Source organism: Malaclemys terrapin, chromosome 6, assembly GCF_027887155.1.
Source record: "Malaclemys terrapin pileata isolate rMalTer1 chromosome 6, rMalTer1.hap1, whole genome shotgun sequence".
In the NCBI taxonomy this organism is placed as follows: Eukaryota; Metazoa; Chordata; order Testudines; family Emydidae; genus Malaclemys; species Malaclemys terrapin.
Window position 1 is genome coordinate 31,176,498 of NC_071510.1, and position 13,226 is coordinate 31,189,723.

General features: G+C 37.8%; 1 protein-coding gene across 2 annotated transcripts in view; it reads left to right on the forward strand.

The window, feature by feature from the left end:
* Nucleotides 1-13,226, forward strand: part of ACER2 (alkaline ceramidase 2) — a 62,627-nt gene that overhangs the window by 8,986 nt on the left and 40,415 nt on the right. For both annotated transcript variants that reach the window (XM_054031335.1, XM_054031334.1), the window contains exons 4-5: nucleotides 1,581-1,718; nucleotides 12,744-12,881. In XM_054031335.1, coding sequence (XP_053887310.1) covers nucleotides 1,581-1,718; nucleotides 12,744-12,881 — 276 coding nt within the window. The remainder of the gene's footprint in view (nucleotides 1-1,580; nucleotides 1,719-12,743; nucleotides 12,882-13,226) is intronic.

A 13,226-nucleotide genomic window follows, 5' to 3' on the forward strand; every position in this document is an offset into this window, starting at 1 on the left:
CATTCCAATCTCATGACTTTGTCCCAGTTGTGTGACTCTTGTTTACTTCTGCATATTGCATCACAGTGCTTTTATAGGACACGCTGCCTGCTCTTTCACTCCCAAAAGCAAAAATGAAGCATAGGTTTTGTAGCAGCATTTCATTACGTGGTTGGCAGCATTTTGACATTTGATTTAACTATAGGACATTTCATGCTGTCCAAAAATATATGAACACATAAGAATTAGCCAAAAAAATCCTTTAGTCATTGCTTTACATAACTTAATGTTACATCCAGCAACTGTTCTGTGCATAGACTCAGAGTATTGCTAACAGGGTTAAACAGCTTCCTTGTTAAACTGTGTTTCTCAGTGCTCTTCTTATTTAAATAAAAAAAGGAACAATAGACATTTGGGATGAAATCCTGGATCTATTGAAGTCAATGGCAAAGCTCCCTGCAGTCAGATCTGAGGAGATGACTGATCTACAGTGAGTACAAGAATCAGGTCCTGTAACTTTAAAACTCCTGAGAAAAAATTTAATCTGGGATGTGAAATTTCAGGGAGATTTTTTTTTTTTTTCTTTACAGAAGTTAAGATAGGCAAGGGAGAGTTTTGAAAAACAGGCAAATAATGGTCAGTTACCTTCAAATGAAGCTGTTTTGCCTAATTGCGCTATAAGAAATGCATCCGGAATGTGAATTCTGAGAGAACTCCAGCTTGGAGGACTTTTTTTTTTTTTTTTTTTTTTTTCCCCCCCTCCCATAGATTAGACCCCAGATACATGATGTTTAAAGTATGTAGTCTGTCCAAGCCAAAATTTAAAGAGAGTTTAAGGTGAATTTAAAATTTGAATTTATCAGGCTGTATACTATACACATTCAGGTCTTGGTTCTGCCTTTAATTATACTGGGAGTACTGCCAAACCTGAACTTCAAAAAAAAACACAAGTCAGGCCTCCCAAAATCATTGGTTTAAGAATCATGACGTATTAAAAAAAAAAAAATCTCTGTATTAGCTTTGTGAGGTTTTGAACCTTTAGATTTCAGGTTTGCAAGCTTTTCTCTGCAACCAGGCAAGCTAGAAACACACTTTATTAAAAAAATAAAAGCTGAGATTCTAACATAACATGATTCCAGTAAATAGGGCTTTAAGGAAAATAATAAATATCATGATACTTGTAAAATAATGAGAATTGGCAACACTGCACTGGTTTTAGACCTCGTAACTCAATTGAATGCAGTGGAATAGCTCACGATTTATACTGGAATAAGAGAGATCAGAATAGGGCCTCAGTTTCAAATATTTATGATCAGTGTGTATATAAAATATTAAACTTTCAAGGCTGCAGTCTTGCGAAGACTTATGCACGAGACACATAGGTATGCAAAGTTAAAGTCTTTGCCAGATTGGGACCGAAGTAGACATTATGTACACATCATGTTGTTGTCATAGTGTGTGTCATTTCTTATACCTATTCAAAGAAATGTTGTTTACAACAATTTTAAACATGTTTAGGATTTTATAGTTGCCTTTTCTTGTTTATCATTAATTTAAGGTTTAATTAAAGCAAAATGTACCCTTTTTCTTTAATTATTCAGGGCAAGGTTTAAAGCTGCAGTCGGTGTCCTTTCTGGAGTTACTACATGCCTGGCATTCATTAAGCCTGCTATCAACAACATCTCATTAATGACACTAGGTGTCCCCTGCACAGCTCTGCTTATTGCTGAGTTGAAGAGGTAGGTGTCTTTCTTCTGTATGTGAAGCAGCCTTTCCTGATGCTTGTTTTCTGAGGGTTTCATTCTAGATACTAATATACTTTTGGGCAGATCACCTTCCAAATGCATGACCCACATAAGGGCTAGGCAGAATCTGTCTGTGTACTCAAGGGACTCAACCCTCCCTGCTCTCCACCCCCACCCTGGCAGGCAGAGAACTGGGAAGCACCGGGCACACTGTTATCAGTTCTTGCAATTTTATAGGAAGTCGCATAACCTTTAATGTTTTCACTTAAAGCCCTAACTCCTGGAATACTTGGTTGTGGGAATCTCAACTTTTTTTTTTTTCATGGTTTTCTAGCCTTCATGGTTGCAGAGAAAAGCTCAAAAACCCAAACCCTAAAGGCTCAAAAGCCAGTAGGTAAATAAAAAGACCCAACATTTATTGTTGTTTTATAATCTCATGACTTTTGGGCTCCTGATTTATGATTTGTGAATCTTTGGGGTTGGCAACTGCTTCTCTGGCCTAGTCTACACCATGAAACTTTGTCATGTTTGTTCAAGGTTGATATTGACGGTATTTGTGCTGGCATGACCATGGTTTGTCCTGGTCTGCACTGACCGCTGAACATGTTCAGCATCTCATATCAGAACATTGTAGTTCATAGTGGTGAGGAGACATGGTAACATTGCTTAGCGCAGACCAGGCCTCTGAGGCAGGGTGTGGCACCTACAGCCATGCAGCTGTGCAATGCCCCCAGTGCAGGGCTGGGCCTACGAGGCACAATCTAGCTGTTGGTCTTTTTGTTGCTGCTGCACTTTTATACCAGCAATGGTGTGAACTCACTCCGCTCCACCCCAGCTGTTTGGACTCTCTCACACTGCATGTATTTCCAATGATTAATTAGGTCATTACACGTATACCTAAATATGTAGGGCCTGATACTCAGCTGGTGTAAACTGGATTACCTGCATTGAAGTCAGTGGAGCTGCACTGATTTACACCAAAGGAGAATTTGGCCCAGTATATGCAGCAAGTGCAAGTTAATGTTGGACACAGTGGATTTGATTTAAATCACTAGTCAGGAAGACTCAATTTAATCATGGATTTCTACATAAAAGTGCATTTTTGTTGGTTGTTATAACCTTAATACATATTCTTCACAACTCCGAGATAGATGTAGGTTTCATTTTTAGAAGGTACACACTATACATTTTTAAGTGACTTATTTTGAAAACGTTTCAGATTACTTTTACAGCTATATCAGAAAATGAATGATTGTTTGGTTATTTCATTTACCAAAGATAATTGAAGCAGATATTTATGAAGTCATTGGGAGGTGAACTATCTCCAGTTCAACAGGTTAATCGTTAATATTTGGAGGATTTTCTTGCCATCCTGTATTAGGAGGCGAACATCACCAGACAGACATTTAAATTGTTTTATTTAACTAAAACAACAACGTTATGTATTCTGAATTTTTTTCTTCAACAGCAAACATAATTTTTTAACAAAACAAGCATATGAATTTTTGAATTTAGTGAAACATTCAAGTTTTTTAAAATCAGGTTTGTTTTTGTTTTTAACTAAAGTAGTTAATTTTTGTTTTTGTTTTTTTTTAAATATTTCATTTAAATCGACTATGTCAGGCAGGTCAACATGAGAAACTGAAAATATTGGCTTCTGCAGCTAACTCAGTCGTCTTCACCTTCATTTTCCTGTTTGTTCATAATCTGGAAAAGAAAAACAAGCTTTCCGGCTTTTTCAGGTCCCAAACAATTTCTCAGTTTGGAATGAATTAGTCCAGAGGAAGAAGATATTCTTTCTTCACCAGCAGAAGAAGCTACTGCTGTTAAAAGTGGTGTTATCACTTCAACAGTCTCTGAATCCAAGTGCTTAAGTGACTTCAACCAGTTCACTGGTGTGACTTTCTTTAACACATCATCAGCAAACATATATTTCTTGAATGGTTCACCCTTAGCTTTGAAGTTTATTATAGTTGGCATTATGGAGGGATGATTGCTGGATGTCCATGTCATAGCCAACTCCTCTTCTTCAGCAGTTAAGGTTTGACCTTGGTACCGAGTATTGAGGAGATGAGCTGGAGTGCTTGTCCCATTTGTTTTTTTTTTTTTTTTTAATGCTTGGAATTTAACTCTGTCATTGCATATTTCTTTTGAAGATCTCACTCAGTTCCTTCCAAATTTCAACAGCATCAGCAATAAAATAGCTATTTCCCTGCATTTTGTTCCAGGCTACCGAAATAGGCTTCAGGGTACTCAGCATGTGTTCAACATTTCTCTTAAGCCTAATGTTGAGAACTTTGGCTGTGACAGTGCCATCTATTTTTTTTTATGATTTTGTTCACAAACTGTCATCAGATTAGCCCAGTTCTTGATATAGTCCTCAATACAGTCCACTACTGAGTTCCATTGCACGTCTCGTGGGAGAGTTAGCTTGGTTCCTCCACTTTTTTCAGAGCAGCTGCTGCAAAGTGGTTGTTACAGAAGTATTTTCCAATTTCAACAACATTAGCCTTTATTTCTGGAACACTGAAGTGTTTGGCAAGGAAGTGCATCAAATGAGCACTGCTACCGTATGTTATTAGGTTGGGACTCTCTTCTAAATAATTTCTTCTCATCTTGGATACATTTTCAGCATTGTCTGTGACCAAGCTGTATACTAGACATTTGAATTTTTTTTCACGGTTTGTTATAGCTTTTACTGCTACTTGTAAGTATTCTGCTGTGTGTGCATTTCCTGATGTATCAATTGTTTTTGTAAGGAAGACATTCCCTTCTTCTGTTGTCACACAAGCACATACAACAGGATCATTGTGGACATTGCGCCACCCATCAAGACTCAGGTTAACAATTTCACCCTCTAGACCTTTCGCACACTGCAATTTGCCTGCGACATCTGCTCTGGTGCGTGGACTGTATCCTGGTCTTAATGACTGAATCATGTTAATGAAGGGTAGGTTCTCAATCATACAGAAAGGAGACTTTGTTGCATAAATAAACAGGGCAATTTTTTTCATCAATTACCTCTTTTTGTAATCTGCTGGTTCTTATCACAAACTTATCTATGGTTGTTTCTGGATGATGGAGATTTTTTGTTTTGTTTTTGCTAGAGATGATATACTTTGGCTATGTGACATACATGATGTGACTGAAACACTGTCATTGGCAGATAACTCTGAAACTATAGAAAATGATGGTGATCTTGAAGGTGGATAATCTTCAGAATCCTGTATGTTGAGGATGGATTCTCCTAAACAAAATAAGTCAATGCAGTTATTTAATTATTATGACCATACTGCTCATTTATTATCCCTCATTGCATTTACTGACTCTCAGTACTACTTTAAAGGTGAAATTGTAAAAGGAAGATCTGCCTATTTCAGCTATTTATTTTCTATCACAACTGCATCTAAAATGATAGAACAATAGAGTAACAACTATATTTTTTGTTCAAACATGAGAATTCAAGAATAGTCCAGAAGGAAGACAGGCAGTCCTTAAGAAAGAAGTATGAAATAAAAAAGTTTACCAAACTGAAGAGCCTGCATGTTCAGACATGTTCCTTTCTTCACCTTCAACACAGCTTCATCCTGAGAAGGAACACTTCTCATCATGTTGTTTCATTCGGGCAACCAGGCCTTGCATTTCTTTGTTGCACTGTTTGCATTTTGCACGCATGCCTGTCTTACTCACAGGTAGAGGAACTTCATTAAAATATTCCCAAACTGGGTCTCTTTTACAGCCTGCTGCCATTATAGGTTTTCCCTTTTAGTGAGAGAATGGTATGGTAGATCTCAAATCAATGAAGGCTACATTCAGAAAGACCTCAAGACTTCTGGAATATGCTGCTTAAACAGTTTCACTTTTGTTTCTACTGCTTGTCCCTCCCTTCTCACATTTATCTCCAGACTTCTTCTCCTTGTCCAGATTTATTCCGCCCCCAACAATCGTCTATTCATTGAACTTTTTGAAAGTTTTCACTTTTAGAGGGAGATAAGGGATTGACTCTATGTATACAAATTTGCAGAGGGACAATAGGGTTGAGGTCTGTTATTTCTCACCTCTGTATATTTATTTATTTATTTGAAAACATTTTTGCTGTTAACTGGAGTCACAAATCCACAGTTTGAGAACTGCAAAACTAAGCATCTCTGATGGCATCTTCTAGACTGAGCACTGAGACCCATTGGGTAGTTAGAAAGAATAACCTAAATAATCTATACAGAAGCCCCTGGAACCCATAAGATTGGGTCCCTAATCCATGAACTATTGGAACTCATTTACAAAACTTTTCTTAAACATTGCATGAATATATTGTTTCATACTATAGAATTAGAATTTATAATCCCTATTCCATGATGAGATATCTTTGAGCTATAATGTATCTTAATTAAAACTATCTTTAGATAGATTTGTCTTTCCTCAAAAAGCATTTTAACAAAAAAAATCCAATTAAAAAAAAATCATTGATTTTTATCCACCCTGCTCTTGGATCTGATTCTCCTTTGCTACCCTTATAAATCAGGAATAACTCCATTGAAGTCTGTGTAAAAGAAAGAAGAATCAAGCTTAACGTTAGTATTTCTTGTCTCTTTTATATTTAAATATGCAATATTCATGGTGTATGAATAGGTTTTTTTCCATTCAATTTTATCAGACTACATAACAGCTTTTCCTAATTGTATATTTTGGAAAGATATCATTAAATCCTTCCTGTTTAAAAAAAAAAAAAAAGAGAAAGAAACCCAGCTATCTCTATGGTATGAGGAGTGTGGGAACTGAATAGTGCACTGCACAATAAAGGAGGAGATGGGGAAATTGACCAAGGAGGCTGGTGGAGTTGGCTAGAACTCTGATGAAAGTGCCACGGGATTTTTAATGTTCATAGAGAGCCATTTGGAGGGACATCCTGTGTGACTTTGGGCAAAACACTTAAACTATCTGTGCCTCAGTTTTCCATTTGGAAACTGCATATAATAATGTGCCTTTAGTTCCTGGGGAAGTTGTAAGAAGAAATCACAAACCTGTTAGGGGCTCAGACACTTCAGTGTCAAGTGCCATAGATATGCCTATAAGTAAATTAATACCTTTATTTTAAGAGTTTCATATGGAAGATCATCTCCCATTAAGCTGTATGGAACTCTGTTATTTACCTTTCGAAGAATGAAAGGCTTGAACACTCCTGCTTTTGAATAATTTATTATAAGGGACCCAAGGGAGCTGTCAGTTTAATTGTGCAATGTGGGATCTAATACCTGCAACATTTTTTGATAAATTCCTAAATGTAAAAGCAAAGGATTAAAGGTATTATTTTAAGCCATGCTGATCCCTGGGAGATTTAAATACAGACGCAGTCTCCAAAACCCAGAAGAGGTCATCTAATCTCTTTTTACAATATACAAAATCTGAACATTATTGAAAACCAATGGGATTTTTTCCCATGCAAGTGCCGTCAGTCATCCAGCTGTACACTGAAATCTGGTCGCTCTGATGTGGAACCTTCACTATGAAACTATTTTGGGTAGGGAGGGGAAAAAATTATAGGCCAGTAGTTTCCCCGGTTCCATGTAGAAGAAGAAATTTGGGCCTAATTTATCACTGCATTACTCCAATTTTATGCTGATGTAAATTGCAAACTGGATAGTGGTGAATCAGGCCTTTTGTGTTTCCTAATGAAGATTTTTCTTACTCTAATTTTTCCTTGGGAACAAATTGCTGCCATAAAAAGAGCATTATGATCTCAAATGGGAGAAGAGATGGCTAGTAAGGTAGGAAACACTAAAATGGGAGACTTTTTTTCAAAGGCACAAAGGGCAGGAGGAAGAAGATGATAAATTCCATGTGTAATCTAGTGCAGTCCCTGTGGTGGTAGCATGATGGTAGTGTGTGCTGGCCCTGTAAGAATAACAACTATGGATGGCTAATATCAGAAGAGACTCATACACATTGTGGTAATTTTTATTAACAGACATTTAAATTATGTTTCCTATGATTATATACAAGCACTGCATTCATGCAAATATAGTGCATAATCAGGAAAAGCAAATGGTAAGGTTTCAACAGCAAACTTAACTTTGGCCAGATTTACACTAGAATATATTAAGCTACCATTTATCAGGAAAAAGAGGGACAAAAATATTACAGATCTGCAATATGGCTGAATGAACCATGCTCCTGGAACCTTAGCATGTGCAAGTCCTGTTCAATTTTAATATTGCATTAACAGGTTTTTAAAACTTCATTTCCATATTTGCTTTAAAATAAAAAGACTGGACAGCTTCATAGCATTTACCTGGTTTCAGTTAGGGTTTGAAGTTTGCACCCATATTGCTGGTGAATGCAGTGGAGGAGAGATGTCTAGCTTTGCTGCTCCCCATCAGTATTTCTAAAGCACCCATCAGTGTCTAGGCACTGTTCAGGGAATTACAGAAAATCGTTGAACATTGCCCAGAAAAGACCACTGCTACCATCCTATTTTTTGGGGGGGGTTGCCCTTGCTTAACTTTGAACTCCCTCTTACAATGTCCCCTGAAGCACTTATTTATTTTATAGACTTATAAAAACAATTTTAAATAATCCCAAAACCATTATGTTATCTTGTAACTACTGTCTCCACCACATTCCTTAGGGGTGTCTTAAATCTCACTGTCAGCAAAAAAATTTTCTGATATTCAGCATACATTTTCAGTCTCATCCCACTACTTAAAGCTCTTTGAAGCATGCACAATTACTCTCCTTCCTTGCTGATCACACCCTTCAAATATTTGTAGGTATGGCCATTGCTTAAGGCAGCTACATGTTGAGGTCAGGTTTTCTGTGTTAAATGTGCACAATTATGCATATGCATTTGCTTTCCACACTTACGACCACAAACACCTGATTTTTTTGAGTGTGTGCATGCACATGACCATTTAGCTAACAGAATGTCAAAGCTTGGCATGCCTTTGTATGTGTCCATTTGTTATGTGTTCAAACAGCAAATCCATACATATCCATCAGTGCCTAGGTATTTGTACATGAATAGTGGCAATATGGGTTTTTGCTCTTGTATGACCTGATCCATCTCACATTAGAGTGAGTGAAAATCTTTCCATTGACATTAATGAGTCATGAATTGGGCTTCTCATGTGTATTAATAAAGTAATCTCTTTAGATCCTTGGGCATTTTATATCTGTTTGGTAATGGGGTGCTCAGCACTGAACATAGCATTCCACATGTGGTCTCACTAGGGAAGTATAAAGAAAAACTCTGTGTCCCTGCCTTTGACGGGATGCCTCTGCATATGCAGATGAAAAATCTCTTTGCCCTTTTCTGATGCTTTATTACAACTATTTAACCTTGAAGTGGAAAAAAGCACTACAGAAGAAATCTGTTATTTCATATTGTAGCTAGCATACAAAATGCGTAAAACTACCTTTATGTCCTGCCCCCTCTCCTCTGGATTTGTTTTGATCATCAGCCAGATCAGAGAATTCAGCCTTTTTTAAAATCTATCCTGGTTTGCATTCTACATGCAGTAATAATTTCAGTGGCAGCCATATAGGTGTCGTTCTGTTGGGAAAATCACTTTATATTGATATACTTCTTGTGAAACAAACAGAACATAACAGCAACACAGAAAGCTGGCAGTGGAAGCATGAAGTCCTTTATGTACAAACAGAGAAGTTGTAATCATTTTGAATGGCAGATTATTTATAGATGGCTTTAAAAAGGAAATGTGAGACCCTAAAACTAATGTGCAAAAGAATGCAAGAGGAAATCCTATGAACAAGATTATGCAGCATGGTAGGTTTTCTGTTGCTAATCTATAGGCTATAAAGGAATCCACTGCCAAACCTTATGCCCGTTAATAAAGAAGTCCACCGCCTAATCCCAAATGCAGGTTAAAAATTCAAATGAAGCAGAATAATTTTAATAGTAAAAAGAATCTTTGGTGTCTTTTGATGGAAAAATATCTTACTAAATCTTGAATTTGCAAACTCAGATGTTGTATCACTGTAGCTACATCTTTAGAAAGCTGTCACCCAGTAAAGTGTTTTTTATATATTTTTTTTGTTTTGAATATTTGCTTATGCAAATATAAACTTGAGAATTTATACACTGGGGAAAAAAAAAACAGAAAATTCTCCTCTTTTTTTAAGATTCCAGTGCCAGTCACAACTCTGCCCAACCTCCACATATGGGCTGGAGACCCTGTGCTCCTGCCAGTCCTTCTATTCCCCCTCTCAATACAGAGTGAGCTGAGATTATATTATGTAAGAAGAAGTTGTAATGAATTTGTGCCAGGATATAGAGTTAAGGTTGTCATGGCAGCAATAGAGGGAGAGGGCTTCTGGCCTCTGTGATGTCTTCTGCTTTCAAATCCAAACAGGTAATGACAGATGTTGGAAACCACTCAGAATTCCCTCAGTTGTCACGCTGGAATTTCAAAATTGAGGGTGACAAACTTGTGTGTGAGACCAGGAATTTTTACTTGTATGTACTGCAATCAGTCATAAAACGACAGGGTTACTTAGGGCTAGTCTACACTGGCAACGCTTTAACGTGGCTTGTGTGGTCACGGCAGAGCACTGGGAGAGAGCTCTCCCAGCACTCTAAAAAAACCACCTCCACAAGAGGCATAGCTACCAGCGCTGGGAGCGCGACTCCCAGCGCTGGTGCACTGTTTACACTGGCGCTTTACAGCACTGAAACTTGCTGCGCTCAGAGGGATGTTTTTTCACACCCTGAGCGAGAAAGTTGCAGCGCTGAAAATTGCCAGTGTAGACAAGCCCTTAGACTGTAAGCTCCTTGGGGCAGAAGCTCTCTTTGTCCTGTGTTTGTAGGATCATGGTCCCTAGGTGTTTCCTTATTACAAATAATAATAATAATAGTGTTCATTGCAACAGAAGCAGAATATTTATTTTTGTTGCAAATAAATAAATGTTTGAGATTTATGCTGAAATCTCTGTGTCCTTGGTCCTGAAATACCACAGGTTTTATTGAGTCTGAGGAGTGAGATCTGCAAGACAGGCTCCTGCAGGCAGCTCCAGGTCGGGGCAGGGGACCAGGTTTATAAGGGGACTTATGCTGAACTGTTTTTTCGCTATGAAATAAAATGCAACCTTGAAGAAAAGGGACTGAAATCCTGCTGAGAGTGGTTTTTGACCAATGGTTTTTGACCAATAGTAAGAACTACTCTTGGCGGTGTTTACAGATTGGGCCCCAGGAAAATCCACCCAATTTAAAAACAAAAACCAGAAGCATAATTTTCTTTTTTGTAGAAAGACCAACAAAGCCAAACCACACTTCATCCTACACAGCATATAAGAAAAAGGTCATGTCCCAAGAGACCTCATATTGTATAACTCCTGTACTGAACTCTCTCATTGGCTAAGTAACATTTAATGTCACAAGGAATCTAGACTCCTGAGCAAAACTATGGAGACCACAGAATTCAGTATCCCCCCAAAATTGAGGTGAACAAATTTCATTACATTAAAAAAAGAGTATTCCTACTTTACAGGCCTGGCAGCCTAAGATAATTCCCTGTACATACATTGGCACGTGCTTTGGAGGGCAGAGCTCATCAACTACAGGCCAAGCTGCTTATGGCCACAACAGATGGCTCTTTTCCCTCCACAGCAGGAACTATTGTATATGCACAAGTTTGTTTCCCCCATCCATAGTCAAACTCCAGCTTAAGCTAGATTGGGAATTTCGTTTCTGAGGTTCAGAAGCATGCAACATCAGCTAAACTGTTCTTGTCAAAGCCTTTGGGGATGTTTAAACTTTTGGGTTAGCATCATTTGGAACTGTAGATTACTTAAATTAATAATGTGTAGAAAAAAACAGCTAGTCCTCCTCCACCCCCCCAACCCCCCCGGAAAGCATATCATTCTTCATAGTTATATAATTTTTAAAAATGTTTGCTATATCGAAGGGGCAAGTGAAAATTTGGCCCAAAATTTAGATGATGTCGAAACAAACTTTTACTCAAATTCTAAACCCAAAGAAATGTTTTGATAACAGAATTTTAAAAATTCAGCTACCTCTCCGTTGTGTTCTAACAGTGTGGCTGGGACCACGTTGTATTTAACCAGTTCTTGAAAACTATACTCCAGTCTGAGTATATTTGGCAAGGCTAGTAATGGACCCCAATGCCAAAGACTTGTAATCAGTTTCCATCAGCTTTACCACTGCCTCTAACAATCAGAAAAACTCCTCTGTGTTTAAAATGGTAAAAGTTTTGCTTAAATATTTGTTCTTTCCTTAAGACAGAATGTGTTTTGTGTGTTTCAAGTTTTGACACCAAACCTTTCACTTATACGGGTGCTAATTTAATTAAAATCTTGATCTTAAAGAAAAATATTAAAAACCAAAGAATTCAAGTGTAGTTCTTGTCTGGAAAGTGATTCTTGCTCATAATGACATAGGTGGGTTCCATGTTTATTGTCTTTCAATGACTCCAAATCAATTTTGCTCAGTTGACAAGTACTGTAAAAAGAATAACTTCTTTTCCTAATGCTTACCATGCATCATCACCAGTTTAAAAAAAAAAAAAAGATGCTGCAATTGGCATTTAGGTCCCTATCTTGTAAAGAGAACTGGGCAGGCAGATTCCTGCTTCCTCCTGGTTCTTTTTGCAGGATTAGGGTTGTTGCTGATGTATGAAGGAAAATGGATTCCAGCTCTGGCTTCCAGAACTTTTACTTATGCTGTAGTCCTAACAGGAGTGAAAACAATTTTTTGTCCAAAAGTTGCACATCAGTAATTATGAGTATCCAGGAGCAGAGCTGCTGAGTAAAGGTGCCGTTTTGTTTGCATAGTCTCTTTTCTGACTGTGACAGCACCTTAAATTGATGGTAAGTAAACTCCTCAACATATGACTTTTTCAGAATGCTGCACTGTGTGCAAAGCAGCTGCAGGCTTCTTAAAGGTGTGCAGCCTGGCATTCCAGATTCCATCCCAAGGCTCAATATAGCCAAACCGCATAGTGACTAATAACGGCTTTTCTTCCCTTCCTTGTGTCATTTTTTTAGGTGTGAAAATTTGCGTGTGTACAAGCTGGGCCTCTTTTCAGGTCTTTGGTGGATGTTAGCACTTTTCTGCTGGATCAGTGACAAAGCATTTTGTGAGATCTGGTCTTCATTTAACTTTCCGTATTTGCACTGTGTATGGTAAGTACTGTGTGTAAACTCTGTTGTTTCATTTAAAGAAAAGAAGCCCTTAATACAGATGTATACACGTAGGCTGTCTTGTGCATTGTCTGTTGTTCCTTTCACCATGATGATCAGCTTTACTAGTAAGACTCCCAACCCGTAGTGTTCACACATCCCATCCACTTGATAGATTTATGTGCCCTCCTGGTCTATTTAGTTTCTGCAGACTCTAACTTCACTTTTAATGAAAACTAAGTTTCTAGCCTTTACAAATGCTGAAATAACCTTCCAAGGCTACATCTACACTACAGCGGGGAGTCGATTTAAGATACGCAAATTCAGCTACGTGAATAGCGTAGCTGA